Source organism: Bombina bombina, chromosome 2 (assembly GCF_027579735.1).
Source record: "Bombina bombina isolate aBomBom1 chromosome 2, aBomBom1.pri, whole genome shotgun sequence".
Classification (NCBI taxonomy): domain Eukaryota; kingdom Metazoa; phylum Chordata; class Amphibia; order Anura; family Bombinatoridae; genus Bombina; species Bombina bombina.
Genome location: NC_069500.1, coordinates 861754783 through 861774786, shown reverse-complemented (window position 1 = coordinate 861774786; position 20004 = coordinate 861754783). Strand labels below are relative to the sequence as shown.

The 20004-nt window shown below is 38.3% G+C and overlaps 1 protein-coding gene across 1 annotated transcript in view; it reads left to right on the top strand.

Annotated features, from left to right (window-relative positions):
• The window catches only part of ERI1 (exoribonuclease 1), a 268488-nt gene that overhangs the window by 54626 nt on the left and 193858 nt on the right, over nucleotides 1-20004 (top strand). Inside the window, exon 2 of the mRNA XM_053703189.1 lies at nucleotides 12728-12941. Coding sequence (XP_053559164.1) covers nucleotides 12728-12941 — 214 coding nt within the window. The remainder of the gene's footprint in view (nucleotides 1-12727; nucleotides 12942-20004) is intronic.

The window sequence follows — 20004 nt, the reverse complement described above, 5'->3', positions numbered from 1 at the left end:
TGCCCCTCCTGGTAGGAATGTATATCCCATACGTCACTAGCTCATGGACTCTTGTTAATATGAAAGAAATGAATTTATCAGGTAAGTTCTTACATAAATTATGTTTTTTATTTTAAATGGTACCGGTGAGTACTATTTTCCTCAGGGAGGATATAGAAGAAGAATTCTGCCCTGAGGTTGATGATCTTAGCGGATGTAACTAAGATCCATGTTGGTTCCCACAGAGCTTCTGAAGGTAGTACAAGAGAAATCTTCAGTGTGGAGAACGGGTTCATGCTACAAGCAGCATTGAGGTATGTTCAGTTCTTTATTTCTGAGGAGACTTAGTGTATGAGAACTGGCTGACATTGTGTATTATTTATTAACATAGTACTGGGCTTAATGCAGCAAAGGGCTTATTGCAGCATTTATCAGAAGACACTGGGAGCTTAACGGTTTTGTTTTTATTTTATTGTTTTTATTTGTAGATAACAAACAATTATATGGCTGTTTTATGAGATGTGTTTTGGGGACCACATGGCTTATGGCTAAACCGCTTCCCATGCGGTTGTACAGGCTGAGGTGAACGTCGTCCATGATGGGCGGGGCCTATTTTCGCACGTTCAGACGCGCAGTTCCTCTGGCTGAGAAGGCAGCAGGCATTAGCTCCGGATGGGCCTAAACTGATGTCCTGTTAACCGCATTGTTATCGAGTCTTTTTGCAGTACCCTTTGGGCAGGTAGGCGCCACAGCAGAGCTGTGGTGAGGTACAGGGGTCGTTTTTTTAAATCAAATAAATTTTTTGCAATTAAAAACTTTTAGAGGTTAATTTTACCCTTTTCTCTTAGGGTGCAATAATTTTTGGCACTATTATATATGTGTAGCTAATTATATAGCGTTATTTCACGTTTTTAGGCAGTTTGGAAAAAATTTGTACGCTTTTTATTTCTTAAAGGCGCAGTACACGTTTTTCAAAAAATTGTTTAATTCAATAAAAAAAGTGTTTAACGACTATTGTGGTTATTACTAGTCTGTTCAACATGTCTGACATTGAGGAAACTCATTGCTCTATGTGTTTGGAAAGCATTGTGGAACCCCCTCTTACATTGTGTACCTCTTGTACTAAAAGGGCCTTACATGGTAAAAAGCATATTTTAGGTAAAGAAAGTGTGCCTAAGGATTATTCTCAGTCTGAAGAGAATCAGGATATGCCATCCAATTCTCCTCAAGTGTCAACAACCTTTAACGCCCACACAAGCGACGCCAAGTATCTCTAGTGCGTCTAATTCTTTTACTCTGCAGGAGATGGCTGCAGTTATGTCAACTACCCTTACAGAGGTATTATCTAAATTACCAGTGTTGCAGGGTAAACACAGTAGGTCAGGTATTAATGTGAATACTGAATCCTCTGATGCTTTATTGGCCATTTCCGATGTACCCTCACAGTGCTCTGAGTTGGGGGTCAGGGAATTGCTGTCTGAGGGAGAACTTTCAGACTCAGGAAATGTGTTACCTTAGACAGATTCGGACATGATGTCCTTTAAATTTAAGCTTGAACACCTCCGCCTGTTACTTCGGGAGGTTTTAGCGACTCTGGATGATTGTGATACCACTAGAGAAATTGTGTAAGATGGACAAATATCTAGAGGTGCCTACTTACACTGATGTTTTTCCAGTTCCTAAAAGAATTTTGAAAATTGTAAAAATGGAATGGGATAGACCAGGTATACCGTTCTCTCCCCCTTCTAATTTTAAGAAAATATTTCCCATATCAGACACCATTCGGGATTCTTGGCAAACGGTCCCTAAGGTGGAGGGAGCTATTTTTACCCTGGCTAAGCGTACAACTATACCTATTGAGGACAGTTGTGCTTTCAAAGACCCTATGGATAAAAGTTAGAGGATCTTCTAAAGAAATGATTTATTTGTCAGGGTTTTCTTTTACAACCTACGGCTTGCATTGTTCCAGTTACTACTGCAGCAGCTTTTTGGTTTGATGCTCTAGAACAGTCTCTTAAGGTTGAGACTCCATTAGATGACATTTTGGATAGAATTAAGGCTCTCAAGCTAGCTAATTCTTTTATTACTGCGCGTAGAGCGTTATGGCTCAAATCTTGGTCTGCTGATGTGTCATCAAAATCTAAGCTTTTAGCTATTCCTTTTAAGGGTAAGACCCTATTAGGGCCTGAATTGAAGGAGATCATTTCTGACATTACTGGAGGTAAAGGCCATGCCCTACCTCAGGATAAGTCTGTTAAAATGAGGGGTAAACAAAATCATTTTCGTTCCTTTCGATACTTTAAAGGAGGACCCTCTGCTTCCTCTTCCTCCACAAAGCAGGAAGGGAATTTTGCTCAATCCAAGTCAGTCTGGAGACCCAACTAGGCTTGGAATAATTGTAAACAATCCAAGAAGCCCGCTACTGCTACAAAGTGCGCATGAAGGGGCGGCCCCGATCCGGGACCGGATCTAGTAGGGGGCAGACTTTCTTCTTTGCTCAGGCTTGGGCAAGAGACGTTCAGGACACTTGGGCACTGGGAATCGTGACCCACGGGTATCAACTGGAATTAAAGGATTTTCTTCCAAGAGGGAGATTTCATCTTTCACGATTATCTGTAGACCAGATAAAAAGAGAGGCATGCTTACGCTGTGCAGGAAGTGATTTGTCCCGTTCGAAAACTGGAACAGGGGCAGGGATTTTACTCAAATCTTTTTGTGGTTCCCAAAAAAGAGGGAACTTTCAGACCCATTTTAGAACTTAAGTGTCTAAACAAGTTTCTCAGAGTTCCATCATTCAAGATGGAGACTATACGAACAATCTTACGAATGATCCAGGAGGGTCAATATATGACTACCGTGGACTTGAAGGATGCATACCTTCATATCCCTATTCACAAGGATCATCATCAGTTCCTAAGGTTTGCCTTCCTGGACAAACATTATCAGTTTGTGGCTCTTCCCTTCGGTTTGGCTACAGCACCCAGAATCTTCAGAAAGGTTCTAGGGTCTCTTCTAGCGGTTCTCAGACCGCGGGGCATAGCAGTGGCGCCTTATCTGGACGATATTCTGATTCAGGCGTCAATTTATCATTTGACAAAATCTCACACGGACATAGTATTGTCTTTCCTGAGAACTCACGGTTGGCAGGTGAACATAGAAAAGAGTTCACATGTTCCACAGACAAGGGTTCCCTTCTTGGCGACTCTGATAGACTCTGTAGAGATGAAAATATTTCTGACGGAGGTCAGAAAAACAAAGATTCTAAATACTTGCCGAGCACTTCAGTCCATTCCTCGGCCATCAGTGGCTCAGTGTATGGAGGTCATTGGATTAATGGTAGCGGCAATGGACATCATTTCGTTTGCCCGCTTTCATCTCAGGGCACTGTAGCTGTGCATGCTCGGACAGTGGAATGGGGATTATGCGAATTTATCTCCTCAGATAAATCTGGATCAAGAGGCCAGAGACTCTTTTCTTTGGTGGTTGTCGCCGGATCATCTGTCCCAGGGGACATGTTTCCGCAGACCCTCATGGGTGATAGTGACAACGGACGCCAGTCTTCTGGGCTGGGGTGCAGTCTGGAATTCCCTGAAGGCTCAGGGTGTTTGGACTCAGGTGGAGTCTCGGCTTCCAATCAATATTCTGGAACAGAGCGATATTTATGCGCTTCAGGCATGGCCTCAGTTGGCTTCGGCCAAATTCATCAGATTTCAGTTGGACAACATCACGACTATGGCATATATCAATCATCAGGGGGAACAAGGAGTTCCTTAGCGATGATAGAAGTATCCAAGATAATCCGATGGGCGGAGGCCCACTCTTGTTATCTGTCGGCAATCTACATCCCAGGAGTAGAAAACTGGGAAGTGGATTTTCGAAATCGTCAGACTTTTCATCCGGGGGAGTGGGAACTCCATCCGGAGGTGTTTGCCTCATTAATTCGCCAATGGGGCAGACCGGAACTGGATCTGATGGCATCTCGTCAGAATGCCAAGCTTTCACGTTACGGATCCAGGTCGAGGGATCCCCAGGCCGAACTGATATATGCCTTGGTTGTTCAGCCTAGCTTATGTGTTTCCACCGTTTCCTCTCCTTCCTCGCGTGATTGCTCAAATCAAACAGGAGAGAGCTTCAGTAATCCTGATAGCGCCTGCGTGGCCACGCAGGACTTGGTATGCGGATCTAGTGGACATGTCCTCTCTGCCACCATGGAAACTTCCTTTGAGACAGGGCCTTCTCATTCAAGGTCCTTTCCAACATCCAAATCTAATTTCTCTGCAGCTGACTGCTTGGAGATTGAATGCTTGATATTATCTAAGCAAGGATTCTCTGTTTCAGTCATCGATACTTTGATACAGGCTCGAAAGCCTGTCACTAGAAAAATCTATCATAAGATATGGCGTAAATATTTTTATTGGTGTGAATCCAAGGGTTACTCATGGAGTAAAGTTAGGATTCCCAGGATTCTGTCCTTTCTCCAAGAAGGATTATAGAAAGGGTTATCAGCAAGTTCTTTAAAGGGACAAATTTCTGCTTTGTCAATTTTGTCTTTTTGTCAGGCTGTATCTAGAATTAAGCCTGTATTTAGTCCAACTACTCCTCCCTGGAGTTTGAATTTAGTTCTTCGAGTTCTTCAAGGGGTTCCGTTTGAACCCATGCATTCCATAGATATTAAATTGTTATCTTGGAAAGTTCTGTTTTTAGTTGCTATTTCTTCTGCTCGAAGAGTTTCTGACCTTTCAGCGTTACAATGTGATTCGCCTTATCTTATATTTCATTCTGAGAAGGTGGTTTTACGTACCAAACCTGGATTTCTTCCTAAGGTTGTTTCAAATAAGAATATTAATCAGGAAATTGTTGTTCCTTCCTTGTGTCCTAATCCTTCTTCTAAGAAGGAGCGTCTGTTACATAACCTGGACGTGGTCCGTGCCTTGAAGTTTTACTTACAGGCGACTAAGGATTTCTGTCAATCATCTTCATTGTTTATTCTGGAAAGCGTAGGGGGCAGAAAGCTACGGCTACCTCTCTTTCTTTTTGGCTGAGGAGTATCATCCGTCTGGCATATGAGACTGCTGGACAGCAGCCTGCTGAAAGAATTACTGCTCATTCTACTAGGGCTGTGGCTTCCACATGGGCTTTTAAAAACGATGCTTCTGTTGAGCAGATTTGCAAGGCTGCGACTTGGTCGTCTCTTCATACTTTTTCCAAATTTTACAAATTTGATACTTTTGCTTCTTCTGAGGCGGTTTTTGGGAGAAAAGTTCTTCAAGCAGTGGTGCCTTCCGTTTAGGTTCCTGTCTTGTCCCTAACTTTCATCCGTGTCCTATAGCTTTTCTTATTGGTATCCCACAAGAAAGGATGAAATCCGTGGACTCGTCATATCTTTGTAAAAGAAAAGTAAATTTATGCTTACCTGATAAATTAATTTCTTTTACGATATGACGAGTCCATGGCCCACCCTGTCATTTTTAAGACAGGTATATATTTTATTTTTGTTAAATTTCAGTCACCTCTGCACCTTTGGCTTTTCCTTTCTCTCACTAAACTTCGATCGAATGACGGGAGGGGAAGGGAGGAGCTATATATACAGCTCTACTGTGGTGCTCTTTGCCACTTCCTGTTAGCAGGAGGTTAATATCCCACAAGTAAGGATGAAATCCGTGGACTCGTCATATCGTAAAAGAAATTTATCAGGTAAGCATAAATTTACTTTTTGTGTGTTAACACCTTTTTGGATCTGTTTTAACCAGAAGGTCTCTCAAATTGGTTCCTCTGCTGTATCCAACCATTGGTGTTAATTCATTTAAAAAGGTCAGTTTGGGATCAGAGGACATAATTGGCCAATGTTTCCTCAGGATCTTAATTGTATTACTTGTACTCGGTGTAAATGTGATGACCATGATAAGTCTCTTATCTGCCATAGTGTTTTCCACCTGTTTATTAATAAGATCTTCCTGAGTAAGTTCTTGTATATCCTTAAGAGTTGTGTTAAGGAGCTGTGCCTTGTAACTTCTTTGCAGAAATTTCTCCTTTACCTTTATTTTGTTAAGCTTTCCTTTCTATCTTGCTCATCGTATATATTAGTCTCCTACAGATGATAACTAATATTATAATTCCTGTTAACTGAGTTTTGTTTACATATACTATACAAGTTGAATGTATATGTTGTGCTTCAGTAGTGTTTTAAAGGTCAAAAAGTGGCCTAAATATTAATGTAACCTCCTAGTATTCATTATGTTACGTATGTTGAAGGTCCAAAAGTAGCCTCACCTGTTTTCAGGAGGTAGAAAAATTAGGATTGAAGTTCTGTTTTATCCTATATGTATTACTTAGACAGTTGGCTTTATTGTCATATCTCACTTTCTCTTCTGTTCACAAGATTTATTTGATTCTTAATAATTTTACTGTCATGGATAATACCACCTTTACACTTATTTATCTCACATTAAGATACCTCTGTTTATTTTTGAAACCATTAATAAAATATATAAAAAAAAAGATTTGTAATTCTTTTGGTGCAAATATGTGTTATAAAAGAAGCCAATCTGTCTATATTCAAATAGCTACGTACAAATGTCAGACTTCAGTTGAAACTTTTGGTCTGTCAATTGCCATGTCCAAATCAGACCTCAGATTAGATTCTTGCTCTGTGGATACTTTATTTTAATATTGTTGCATGTCTCCTGCACACTTACTTTGTCTTAAGAACCACAAGTAGGGCATTTCTTTGCTAGAGGAGTACCCTGACCTGGCTGTAGTACCTTGCAACAATGTATCATGAAACACAGCACTCACTGCACAGCCAGGAACAGGTTTACCAAACCCAGTATAGATACATAGACACAGAAGTCGTTCCAGCTGGTGCTACCAAAGACTTTATTGTGCAAACAGGGATAAAAAGCGACGTTTCAGGCCCACACTTGGCCTTTTCTCAAGCTTAACCAAACATTAGTGAACAAACATTTAAATAGCCCTAATGGCGCCAAACATTGTGATTAGGAAGTGATAAAATGTTGCCCTCTAGTGGAGAACCATCGTACAATATACAAATATACAAATATATATCAAAGTGCTTATTGATGGCCCAAATTCTGCCACCTAGTGAAACAGCATCATATTGTTAAACAATTATATCTCTCATATCATATGTGTAAAAATCTTAATAAACTAAACAACATTTCAAAATTACATGTTATTAAAAAATGATAAAATGCATTGAGAATTTCATTGATGTTTTAATAATCACAATATTAAATTAAAAATTATGTATATATATTAAGTGTACCCAAAATGGATCAATCATATTTGATATAGTTTTTTTACGATTAACTTCATCTTTATTTAGGTTTTAAATCCATAGTTATATGTATACACTCATATAGTTGGTCATTATTGGCTATTCAACATAGCATATCTATTAAATTTATAGAGACATTAAATCTCATATTAATATCGTATTATATTAGAATGCACATTCATTTATATAGTATAATACAGTCCTATGCTTAACCCATTCTATTCAACTTAATTATATTTCACTTAGAATGATTTTTTATTTTTAAATGAATTAATTTAATTTAATGTAGTCACCAAAAGGCAGTCCAATTACATTCTCTATTTAGACCTCTTGGCCATAAAGTGCCTAATTCATTGATCCAAAATGTTTCTCTCCTAGTTAGTATATTCTCCTTATCTCCCCCTCTTCTAGGTGTACTAACCCTTTCAATGATTTGAAAGCGCAATTGACTTATTCTATGGCCAGCCTTTATAAAGTGTCCAGCTACTGGAGCCTCCTTTTTGCCACAACGAATGTTTGACTTGTGCTCAGAAATTCTTTCTCGGGCTTCCCTGGTCGATTGACCAATATACATCAGGGAACACGGACATTTAATTGCATAAATAATGTATTCTGACCTGCAAGTCAAATATTCATTTATGTAATATTTTCTGCCTGTATATGGGTGACAGAAAGTGTCACCCTTAATCAGAGAGTTGCAATTAATGCAAGATAGACACGGAAAACATCCTTTTCGTTTTTGACCGGTTATTGTACCTTGAATCTGTTTTCTCTTAGCCCCAATGTCTGCTTTCACCAATTTATCTTTAGTATTAGGGCCACGCTTATAGGCTAGCATAGGTGGTATTGAAAAGGCCCCTATATCTGGATGGCATTTAGATAGAATGTACCAATATTTACGAATGATCTTATTAATCTGGTGACTTCTTGTACTATACTGAGATATAAATTTAATCCTCTCTATATTTCCAGAACAATTCATGTTCTTTCCTTTCCTTACTGTTTTGGATCTGTTACTATTTAGGCTCACATCTTGTTTTATGTTTTCAATCAATGCCTTTGGATAACCTCTTGAGATAAATTTATCTGCCATTTCCTTCAACCGAACCTCCTTAATGGTAGGATCTGACACGATCCTATCAACCCTAAGGAGTTGACTTTTAGGGACAGCCTTAAAGGTGCTAGGTGGATGGAAACTCTCAAACATTAATGTATTATTTTTATCAGTGGGTTTGGAATAAATATCAATTTTCAAACCATCTACACCTTTGTATACTCTAGTATCCAAAAATTGGATCGAGCATTCATCGTATGTTAAAGTAAATTTTATACCATTGACTGCACCATTCAAATCATCAACAAATGCCAATAGGGATCCAATGTCGCCGTACCATATGCCAAACACGTCATCTATAAAACGCCACCAGGTGGCGCCATATTGTTTAAATAGATGGTGTTCATAGACAAACAATTCTTCAAAATTAATCATAAATATGTTGGCATATGTCGGGGCGACATTGGACCCCATGGCTGTCCCCTTCTTTTGGAAATAGAAAGTGTCCTTAAATAAGAAATAATTAGCATACAAGATAACTTCTAACAAGTTCACAAAAAATTGTATCTGAGCTAAACTGTATTTTTGGTCACTAGATAACATCTTCATTACAGCAGCTATACCACTTGTATGTTTTATTGATGTGTACAAACTAGATACATCTAAAGTAAACAGGATTACTTTCTGATATGGTAAATCAAGATTTTCTAGTTTTTTCAAAAAATCATAGGTGTCCCTGATATATGAGGATGATTTTATAACGTAGGGCTGTAAAATTTTATCTAAAAAAATAGCAATATTAGAGAATATGGAGCCTGTACCAGCGACAATAGGCCTACCCGGCGGTAGATCTTTGTGTTTATGGATCTTAGGTAAACAATATATTACAGGTCTTATTGGGTGTTTAATTTGTAAATATTCACTTAGATCCTTAGAAATTAAATCACTCTTTACTGCATTAGATAAAATATTCAAGATTTCACTTTGTATTTTATATGTTGGATCAAAACCAACCTCCACATATACTGAATCATCATTTAGTTGTTGCATAATTTCATCAACATAGTGCTCCTGTTTCATTAAGACAAGGGCGCCACCCTTATCTGCACCCTTAATGGTTAACCCTTTCTTTTCACGAATTGCTCTTAGTGCAGTCAAATCAGTTTGAAATTTAACCTTATTTTTGTCGAAAATATAATCCGGCTTTAAAAATAATTTTTCAACTTCAACAAGAACAAGTTCAAAGAAAGTATTAACACTGTTATCAGTGACACTGGGGTTAAAACTACTGGTTTTTTTCAAGCCGACAGATTTACAGGTTAATAAACCTTTATCCTCAGTGTGAACAACAGTGTCACCAATATCAGTATTCTTGTCAAAAAATACTTTTAATTTTATAGACCTAAAGAATCTATGTAGCTCCTGTTTTATTTGAAACAGATTACCTTTATTCACAGGGCAGTATGATAAACCTTTATTTAGAAAAGATAACTCTATGTCAGAAAGATCTATTCCTGAAATGTTATGTACAATATCATCATTTTTAACACTAACAATTCCTTCAGGTAATTTGCCAGAAATTTTCCCAATTGGTTGTTCATCCTGAACATAAATGTCCACATTTTTCAAATTATCGACATTGCCATAGTGAGTGTTCAACTGCATTTCCCTAGTGTCCCCACTACAAACCAATTTTCTTTCTTTCACTCGCTTTACACTGGAGCCGGCCGGCTCACTCACCGGACCTTGTGCAGTTCTTATTGCCTCTATTGTTTACCTAAGATCCATAAACACAAAGATCTACCGCCGGGTAGGCCTATTGTCGCTGGTACAGGCTCCATATTCTCTAATATTGCTATTTTTTTAGATAAAATTTTACAGCCCTACGTTATAAAATCATCCTCATATATCAGGGACACCTATGATTTTTTGAAAAAACTAGAAAATCTTGATTTACCATATCAGAAAGTAATCCTGTTTACTTTAGATGTATCTAGTTTGTACACATCAATAAAACATACAAGTGGTATAGCTGCTGTAATGAAGATGTTATCTAGTGACCAAAAATACAGTTTAGCTCAGATACAATTTTTTGTGAACTTGTTAGAAGTTATCTTGTATGCTAATTATTTCTTATTTAAGGACACTTTCTATTTCCAAAAGAAGGGGACAGCCATGGGGTCCAATGTCGCCCCGACATATGCCAACATATTTATGATTAATTTTGAAGAATTGTTTGTCTATGAACACCATCTATTTAAACAATATGGCGCCACCTGGTGGCGTTTTATAGATGACGTGTTTGGCATATGGTACGGCGACATTGGATCCCTATTGGCATTTGTTGATGATTTGAATGGTGCAGTCAATGGTATAAAATTTACTTTAACATACGATGAATGCTCGATCCAATTTTTGGATACTAGAGTATACAAAGGTGTAGATGGTTTGAAAATTGATATTTATTCCAAACCCACTGATAAAAATAATACATTAATGTTTGAGAGTTTCCATCCACCTAGCACCTTTAAGGCTGTCCCTAAAAGTCAACTCCTTAGGGTTGATAGGATCGTGTCAGATCCTACCATTAAGGAGGTTCGGTTGAAGGAAATGGCAGATAAATTTATCTCAAGAGGTTATCCAAAGGCATTGATTGAAAACATAAAACAAGATGTGAGCCTAAATAGTAACAGATCCAAAACAGTAAGGAAAGGAAAGAACATGAATCGTTCTGGAAATATAGAGAGGATTAAATTTATATCTCAGTATAGTACAAGAAGTCACCAGATTAATAAGATCATTCGTAAATATTGGTACATTCTATCTAAATGCCATCCAGATATAGGGGCCTTTTCAATACCACCTATGCTAGCCTATAAGCGTGGCCCTAATACTAAAGATAAATTGGTGAAAGCAGACATTGGGGCTAAGAGAAAACAGATTCAAGGTACAATAACCGGTCAAAAACGAAAAGGATGTTTTCCGTGTCTATCTTGCATTAATTGCAACTCTCTGATTAAGGGTGACACTTTCTGTCACCCATATACAGGCAGAAAATATTACATAAATGAATATTTGACTTGCAGGTCAGAATACATTATTTATGCAATTAAATGTCCGTGTTCCCTGATGTATATTGGTCAATCGACCAGGGAAGCCCGAGAAAGAATTTCTGAGCACAAGTCAAACATTCGTTGTGGCAAAAAGGAGGCTCCAGTAGCTGGACACTTTATAAAGGCTGGCCATAGAATAAGTCAATTGCGCTTTCAAATCATTGAAAGGGTTAGTACACCTAGAAGAGGGGGAGATAAGGAGAATATACTAACTAGGAGAGAAACATTTTGGATCAATGAATTAGGCACTTTATGGCCAAGAGGTCTAAATAGAGAATGTAATTGGACTGCCTTTTGGTGACTACATTAAATTAAATTAATTCATTTAAAAATAAAAAATCATTCTAAGTGAAATATAATTAAGTTGAATAGAATGGGTTAAGCATAGGACTGTATTATACTATATAAATGAATGTGCATTCTAATATAATACGATATTAATATGAGATTTAATGTCTCTATAAATTTAATAGATATGCTATGTTGAATAGCCAATAATGACCAACTATATGAGTGTATACATATAACTATGGATTTAAAACCTAAATAAAGATGAAGTTAATCGTAAAAAAACTATATCAAATATGATTGATCCATTTTGGGTACACTTAATATATATACATAATTTTTAATTTAATATTGTGATTATTAAAACATCAATGAAATTCTCAATGCATTTTATCATTTTTTAATAACATGTAATTTTGAAATGTTGTTTAGTTTATTAAGATTTTTACACATATGATATGAGAGATATAATTGTTTAACAATATGATGCTGTTTCACTAGGTGGCAGAATTTGGGCCATCAATAAGCACTTTGATATATATTTGTATATTTGTATATTGTACGATGGTTCTCCACTAGAGGGTAACATTTTATCACTTCCTAATCACAATGTTTGGCGCCATTAGGGCTATTTAAATGTTTGTTCACTAATGTTTGGTTAAGCTTGAGAAAAGGCCAAGTGTGGGCCTGAAACGTCGCTTTTTATCCCTGTTTGCACAATAAAGTCTTTGGTAGCACCAGCTGGAACGACTTCTGTGTCTCTGGCTGTAGTACCCCCTGATATACACAAATTTGTGAAACCATTTGCCAATGCATATTGCAGAGGGGAAAAACACTAAAAACTGTGTGGCCACAGCTGTATACCTAGGGCTTACATAAATAAAGGCTATGTTAATTCTTTACCCCTTTGTAATGTAGTCTGTTTTAAACTATATAATATAATCAAACTTTTTTTTTTTTTTTTTTCTTCTTCTTGTGTGTGTATGTATATATAAGAGGCGTAAAAGATGTTCTGAAGAAACGCTTGAAGAATTACTACAAAAAGCAGAAACTAACATACACAAAAGACTCTGGAAGCAGTGATCAATATTACGATTACATCTGTGTTATAGACTTTGAAGCGACCTGTGAGGAGGACAACTCACCAGACTATATTCATGAGATTATAGAATTCCCAATCATCTTGCTAAATACAAAAACTCTGGAAATTGTAAGTATCACTGGAGAACTAATTTGTACTTGCAACATTCTTCATTACTAATTTCTTATGTTTAATATTAAACCATTTGGTTTCCTGAGGTTAGGTTGTAAGAATTTTGCCGAATCAGATTTTCTTTTTGATTATTGTTCGATTATGGTTTGATTATTCTTGTTGCCCTTATGTTTTGCACCATATGCAATAGAACATTTTGGATATGCGTGCTTACATTGTGTTTGCTTTATCGAACCTTGTTGTTTTTCTTTCATTCCTGCTACATAAAAGTGATATCCAGAACTAGAGTTATGGATGAGGCAGAAGAAACCTTTGTAGATTTAGCTCTAGTGCAGGGGTTAATCTGCTTTAGGAGATGTTGTTCTTTTACACCAGTAATGTAATCCGGTTATATAAATTGAAAATACTTTTAGCTTAGAAGTGCATATAATCTTTTAAAAACAAACAAAAGCATTTTTAATATTAAAGGGACATTAAACAGTAAGGGCTAGATTAGATTCTATGAGGAAGGATGTAAAAATATAGATAAAGGGGATTCAGTTTATGTGATATACTTAGATTTTGCAAAGGCATTTGATACAGTGCCACATGAGAGATTAATGCACAAAATTAAGAGACGGGAATAGCTGAAAAATGTTAGCTAATGGATAAATAACTGGATAAAAGATAGGGAGCAACGAGTAGTAGTAAATGGATCGTACTCAGATTGGACAAAGGTAATCAGTGGAGTACCCCAGGGATCAGTACTGGGCCCTGTTCTTTTTAATATTTTTATAAATGACTTGGAGCAAGGATTAAATAGCGACATCTCTATTTTTGCTGATGATACTAATTTAAGTAAGGTCATTAGGTCAGAGGTGGATGAACTTTCGTTACAAAGGGATCTGCAAAAATTAGAAGTATGTGCAGATAAATGGAAAATGAGATGTAATACGGGAAAATGCAAGGTTCTACATTTTGGAAGTAAAAATAAGCAAGCAACGTATTATTTAAATGGGACAAGACTTAGCCAAACATAGGAGGAAACGGATTTGGGAGTAGTAATAGATAACAAGCTAAAGATGGGTGCACAATGCAGGGCAGTGGCTACAAAAGCTAATAAGATGCTAGCATGTATTAAGAGACATTGATACATTCAGGCATTTTTCTAATATATAGGGGCACGTTAACCCATCTAGGTGCCGGATGACCTACAGCAGTATAGGACTGGAGTCAAGCCTTATGTCTCCCTGTCTGGGGGTGTAGGAGAAGAGGACAGCAGACTGAGCAGCTAATAGTGCCATCCCCGGGGATTTATCTATTTCTCCCGTCTCTAAAGAGAACAGCTGGTTGCGGGAGTGAAGGGGAGGTGAGGCAACACCGGAAGAACTCAGCTGTCAGATATAATCTTGGCCGCAAACCCGGGAAGAAACTGGCGCGAAAAGCGCCATTTCTGGGTGACTTTACAAGAAGGAGGATGCAGTGAGAGTGTCCATTGGTGTAGAGACGCGCAGCAAGGAGATCTGGACGACTCGCTTATCAGACAGGAGACCGGCGGGCATCCAACATTCCCGCACAGCACCAGGGCTATTGTACAGACCACTGTTGAGACGGACCTGCCTGGGTTCAGGCCTGCAAGCAAACTACAGCACTGTCTGTTCCGGAGGGTCGGGGCTCTGCTCCGGGGCAAAACTCATGTGCACAAGTGGCTGAAAAACTGGCTGCATGCCAGTAGCTGAAACGGCTTGCAGAATAGGAGACGTTGGAAGCTGGTAACCTGCTTTGAGTACCTGGGAGGCATAGTGGTGTAGGAAGAAGATGGGATGCAGCAGAGCACTTGCACATTGGGGCTGACCTGCATTAAAGCTTGAGCATATTTGAATAGTGCTGGGAAAGGTCTCCCTTTAGCCAATCCCCCTTTGCCTGCACTAACTGGCCTAATAAACTTGCACCTATTGTGCCCTGGGGATACTACACACTCACACCTAGGTGATATTATCTGAGGATACACAACTGTCTTTGGGGCCTGTTAGGCTTGAGCCCTGACCTGATCTACACTACAGACTGTCTGGTATTTTCCTGGTGGGAGTAGATTATTCATTTTCTTACATCAGCTGCCCCTTGCATCTCCATCGCACATAAGGTCCCCATACGACAGTGTCTGAAATAAAAACTGCTCCCCACTACACCCAGTCGCATCCTCTGGTGCATAGTGTTTCCTCTCCTCCTTTGCCCGCTGGACAGTATCTAGTGGGTCATACCCACATCCTTACATATTATAGCAGCACAATACAAGGCTTCCTGAAGGGCTGGCTGAAATTCATCCGCATTTAAAGTTTGCTCTACTTGCTGCCACCTGAGTGCCCCCCTGGCTCACAGTTTCTAAGTGTCATCTCAGTCTAGATCTGTTCCCTACATCCTGAACATCCCTTATTAAAGGGTACATAGTTACCTGAGCAGATCTAGCTGGCCTTTTTACATCACAGGGACCAGAGAAAAGAAACGGAGTGTCAGGCCTTCACCCACGTGGAGAAACGCAGGTACTTTTTAAACTGGTTTCTTTTTCTAGGGGTTCCAGGGTGTCACGTCTTTACCCTAACATGCAGACAAGCTAGGGTACTTGACTGTATATGTGAAGTCCTGTCCCTCACTTCAACTTGGAGGTAATTTGTCCCACTGTTTTCTGGAGAATTTATATGGTGGGTAGTGGGTACCCATATGTCCAAATGCTTTTCATATAACTAATTGGCCTACCCCACACATCTCTATAATATAATCTGGCCCTCTGAGGCCACACAAGTTGACCCAAACCTCAAAATGCCTATAATACACCCTTCACCACACCCACAATTCAGTTTTACAAACTTTGCCTCCCATGGAGGTGGTGAAGTAAGTTTGTGCTAGATTCTACGTTGATATGCGCTTCGCAGCAGGCGAATGTCAGAGGGATGTGAAGAGAGTATTGCCTATTTGAATACAATGGTCTTCCTCTAGGGGATCTATTTCATAGGTTCTCTGTTATCGGTCGTAGAGATTTCTTCTCCTACCTCCCTTTTCAGATCGACAATATACTCTTATATACCATTACCTCTACTGATTCTCGTTTCAGTACTGGTTTGGCTATCTACTATATGTAGATGAGTGTCTTAGGGTAAGTAAGTCTTATTTTATTTATGACACTCTAAGCTATGGTTGGGCACTTTATATGTAAAGTTCTAAATATATAGTCTTTAAACTTATATTTGCCATGATTCAGGATAATCAGTATTCCTTCATTCAGACTGTCAGTTTCATTATTTGGGATAATGCATATGAATAAATACATTTTTTCTTACCTTAAAAATTTTCAATTGACTTTTTTCCCTGCGGGCTGTTAGGCTCGCGGGGGCGGAAAATGCTTCAATTTATTGCGTCATTCTTGGCGCGAACTTTCTTGGCGCAAAATTCTGTCATTTCCGGCGCCATAGTTGACGCCGGAAGTTTGTTCGTGGTTGCGTCATTTTTTGTGTCATTTTTTGACGTATGTGTGTTATTTGCGCCAAAAAATGTGGGCGTCGTTTTTGACGTCAGAGGATGTAGCGTCATACTTGGTGCAAAAAAATATGGGCGTTGTATTTGGCGCCAATAATGTGGGCGTCATACTTGTTGCCAAAAAATGTGGGCGTCATTCTGGTCTCCACCTTTTTTTCACATTATTTAAGTCTCACTTTTTCATTGCTTCAGGTTGCTAGAGGCTTGTTTATTATGCATCTTTTCCCATTCCTGAAACTGTCATTTAAGGAATTTGATAATTTTGCTTTATATGTTGTTTTTTCTATTACATATTGCAAGATGTCACAACCTGACCCTGGATCAGAATCTAATTCTGGAAAGAAGCTGCCTGATGCTGGTTCTACCAAAGTTAAGTGCATTTGTTGTAAACTTTTGGTAACTGTTCCTCCGGCTGTAGTTTGTGTTAGTTGTCATGATAAACTTTCTAATGCAGATAGTGTCTCCATTAGTAATAATCCTTTACCTGTTGTTTTTCCTTCAACATCTAATGTTCAGGATGTCCCTGTTAATGTAAAAGAACTTGTTTCTAATTCTATTAGGAAGGCTCTGTCTGTTATTCCTCCTTCCAGTAAACGTAAAAGGTCTTTTAAAACTTCTCATATTTCAGATGAATTTTTAAGTGACCGCCATCATTCTGACTTATCTATTTCTGATGAGGATCTATCTGGTTCAGAAGATTCTGCTTCAGATATTGACACTGATAAATCTTCTTATTTATTTAAGATGGAGTTAATTCGTTCTTTACTTAAAGAAGTGTTGATTGCATTAGATATGGAGGAGTCTAGTCCTCTTGATACTAAATCTACTAAGCGTTTAAATTCAGTTTTTAAACCTCATGTAGTTATTCCAGAAGTTTTTCCAGTTCCTGATGCTATTTCAGAAGTAATTTCTAGGAAATGGAATAATGGAATAGTCTGGGTACTTCATTTACTCCTTCTCCAAGGTTTAATAAATTGTACCCTGTGCTATCTGATAGATTAGAATTTTGGGACAAAATCCCTAAAGTTGATGGGGCTATCTCTACTCTTGCTAAACGTACTACTATTCCTACGGCGGATAGTACTTCCTTTAAGGATCCTTTAGATAGGAAGCTTGAATCCTTTCTAAGGAGAGCTTATTTATGTTCAGGTAATCTTCTTAGACCTGCTATTTCTTTGGCTGATGTTGCTGCAGCTTCCACTTTCTGGTTGGAGGCTTTAGCGCAACAAGTGTCAGACCATAATGCTTATAGCATTGTTAAACTTCTTCAACATGCTAATAACTTTATTTATGATGCCATTTTTTTATATCATTAGAATTGATGTCAGGTATATGTCTTTAGCTATTTTTAGCTAGAAGAGCTTTATGGCTTAAATCTTGGAATGCAGATATCACTTCTAAGTCAAATTTGCTTTCTCTTTCTTTCCAAGGTAATAAATTATTTGGTTCACAGTTGGATTCTATCATTTCAACTGTTACTGGGGGGAAAGGAACCGTTTTGCCTCAGGACAAAAAAATCTAAAGGTAAATATAGGGCTGCTAATCGTTTTCATTCCTTTCGTCAGAATAAGGAACAGAAGCCTGACGCTTCCCCTAAAGGAACGGTTTCCGTTTGGAAACCTTCTCCAGTCTGGAATAAATCCAAGCCTTTTAGAAAGTCAAAACCAGCTCCCAAATCTGCATGAAGGTGCGGCCCTCATTCCAGCACAGCTGGTAGGGGGCAGGTTACAATTTTTCAAAGATATTTGGATCAATTCGATTCACAGTCTTTGGATTCAGAACATTGTTTCACAAGGGTACAGAATAGATTTCAAGGTAAGGCCGCCTGTGAGATTTTTTCTCTCACGCATTCCAGTAAACCCAGTGAAGGCTCAGGCATTTCTGAAATGTGTTTCAGACCTAGACTTGGCTGGGGTAATTGTGCCAGTTCCAGTTCTGGAACGGGGTCTGGGGTTTTACTCAAATCTATTCATTGTACCAAAGAAGGAGAATTCCTTCAGACCAGTTCTGGATCTGAAAATATTGAATCGTTATGTAAGGATACCAACATTCAAAATAGTGACTAAGTACTATTCTGCCTTTTGTTCAGCAAGGGCATTATATGTCTACAATAGACTTACAGGATGCATATCTTCATATTCCAATTCATCCAGATCACTATCAGTTCCTGAGATTCTCTTTTCTAGACAAACATTACCAGTTTGTTGCCCTTCCGTTTGGCCTAGCAACAGCTCCAAGGATCTTTTCAAAGGTTCTCGTGCCCTTCTCTCTGTAATCAGAGAACAGGGTATTGCAGTACTTCCTTATTTGGACGATATCTTGGTACTTGCTCAGTCTTTACATTCTGCAGAATCTCATACGAATCAACTTGTGTTGTTTCTTCAAAGACATGGTTGGAGGATCAATTTACCAAAGAGTTCCTTGATTCCTTAGACAAAGGTAACCTTTTTGGGTTTTAAAATAGATTCAGTGTCCATGACTTTAACAGAAAAGAGACGTCTGAAGTTGGTTTCAGCTTGTCAAAACCTTCAGTCTCAATCATTCCCTTCGGTAGCTTTGTGCATGGAAATTCTAGGTCTCATGACTGCTGCATTGGACGTGATCCCCTTTGCTCGCTTTCATATGAGACCTCTCCAGCTTTGTATACTGAACCAGTGGTGCAGGGATTATACAAAGATATCACAATTAATATCCTTAAATCCCAATGTTCGATCTTCTCTGACTTATTGGTTGAATCACCATCGTCTAATTCAATGGGCCTCTTTTGTTCGTCCAACCTGGACTGTGATCTCAACAGATGCGAGTCTTTCAGGTTGGGGAGCTGTATTGGGATTTCTGACAGCGCAGGGGGTTTGGGAATTTCAGGAGGCGAAATTACCAATCAACATTTTGGAACTCTGTGCGATTTTCAGAGCTCTTCAGTTCTGGCCTCTTTTGAATAGAGAATCGTTTATTTGTTTTCAGACAGACAATGTCACAACCGTGGCGTATGTCAATCATCAAGGTGGGACTCAGTCCTCAGGCTATGAAAGAAGTATCTCGGATACTTGTATGGGCGGAATCCAGCTCCTGTCTAATCTCTGTGGTTGTGAGAAATATGCCCAGGCGCCAACAGTATGGAGGCTAAGGTTAGGTATAAAAATGAACTATGTCGTGTACTATAAAAATGTTATAAAAATGTTATAACAATTTATTGTACAGAAGTAGAGATAAAAGAAGATGGTGAAATACAATATTTCATAAAAACACAATATTACATGTGCATGGATCCACGCTAATAAAATAAAATATAATATGAATAAAATCTTCAGAGCATAAACACATAGGAGAAGTGAACTCGCTAGAGAGGAGTTAACAATATAAAAGCTGATTCTTAGTGATAACTAGGAGTGGAAGAAATGAATACAATTCAATTGACAATGAAAAATCTAGATGACAATAAAAGTATACAACAGAAAATATATATCCAAATGGCAAAGAATACAAGTATAAAAAAATATAAAAAATATAAAATATAAAAAACGTGACAGTGTTCCAATGCTTATTATTC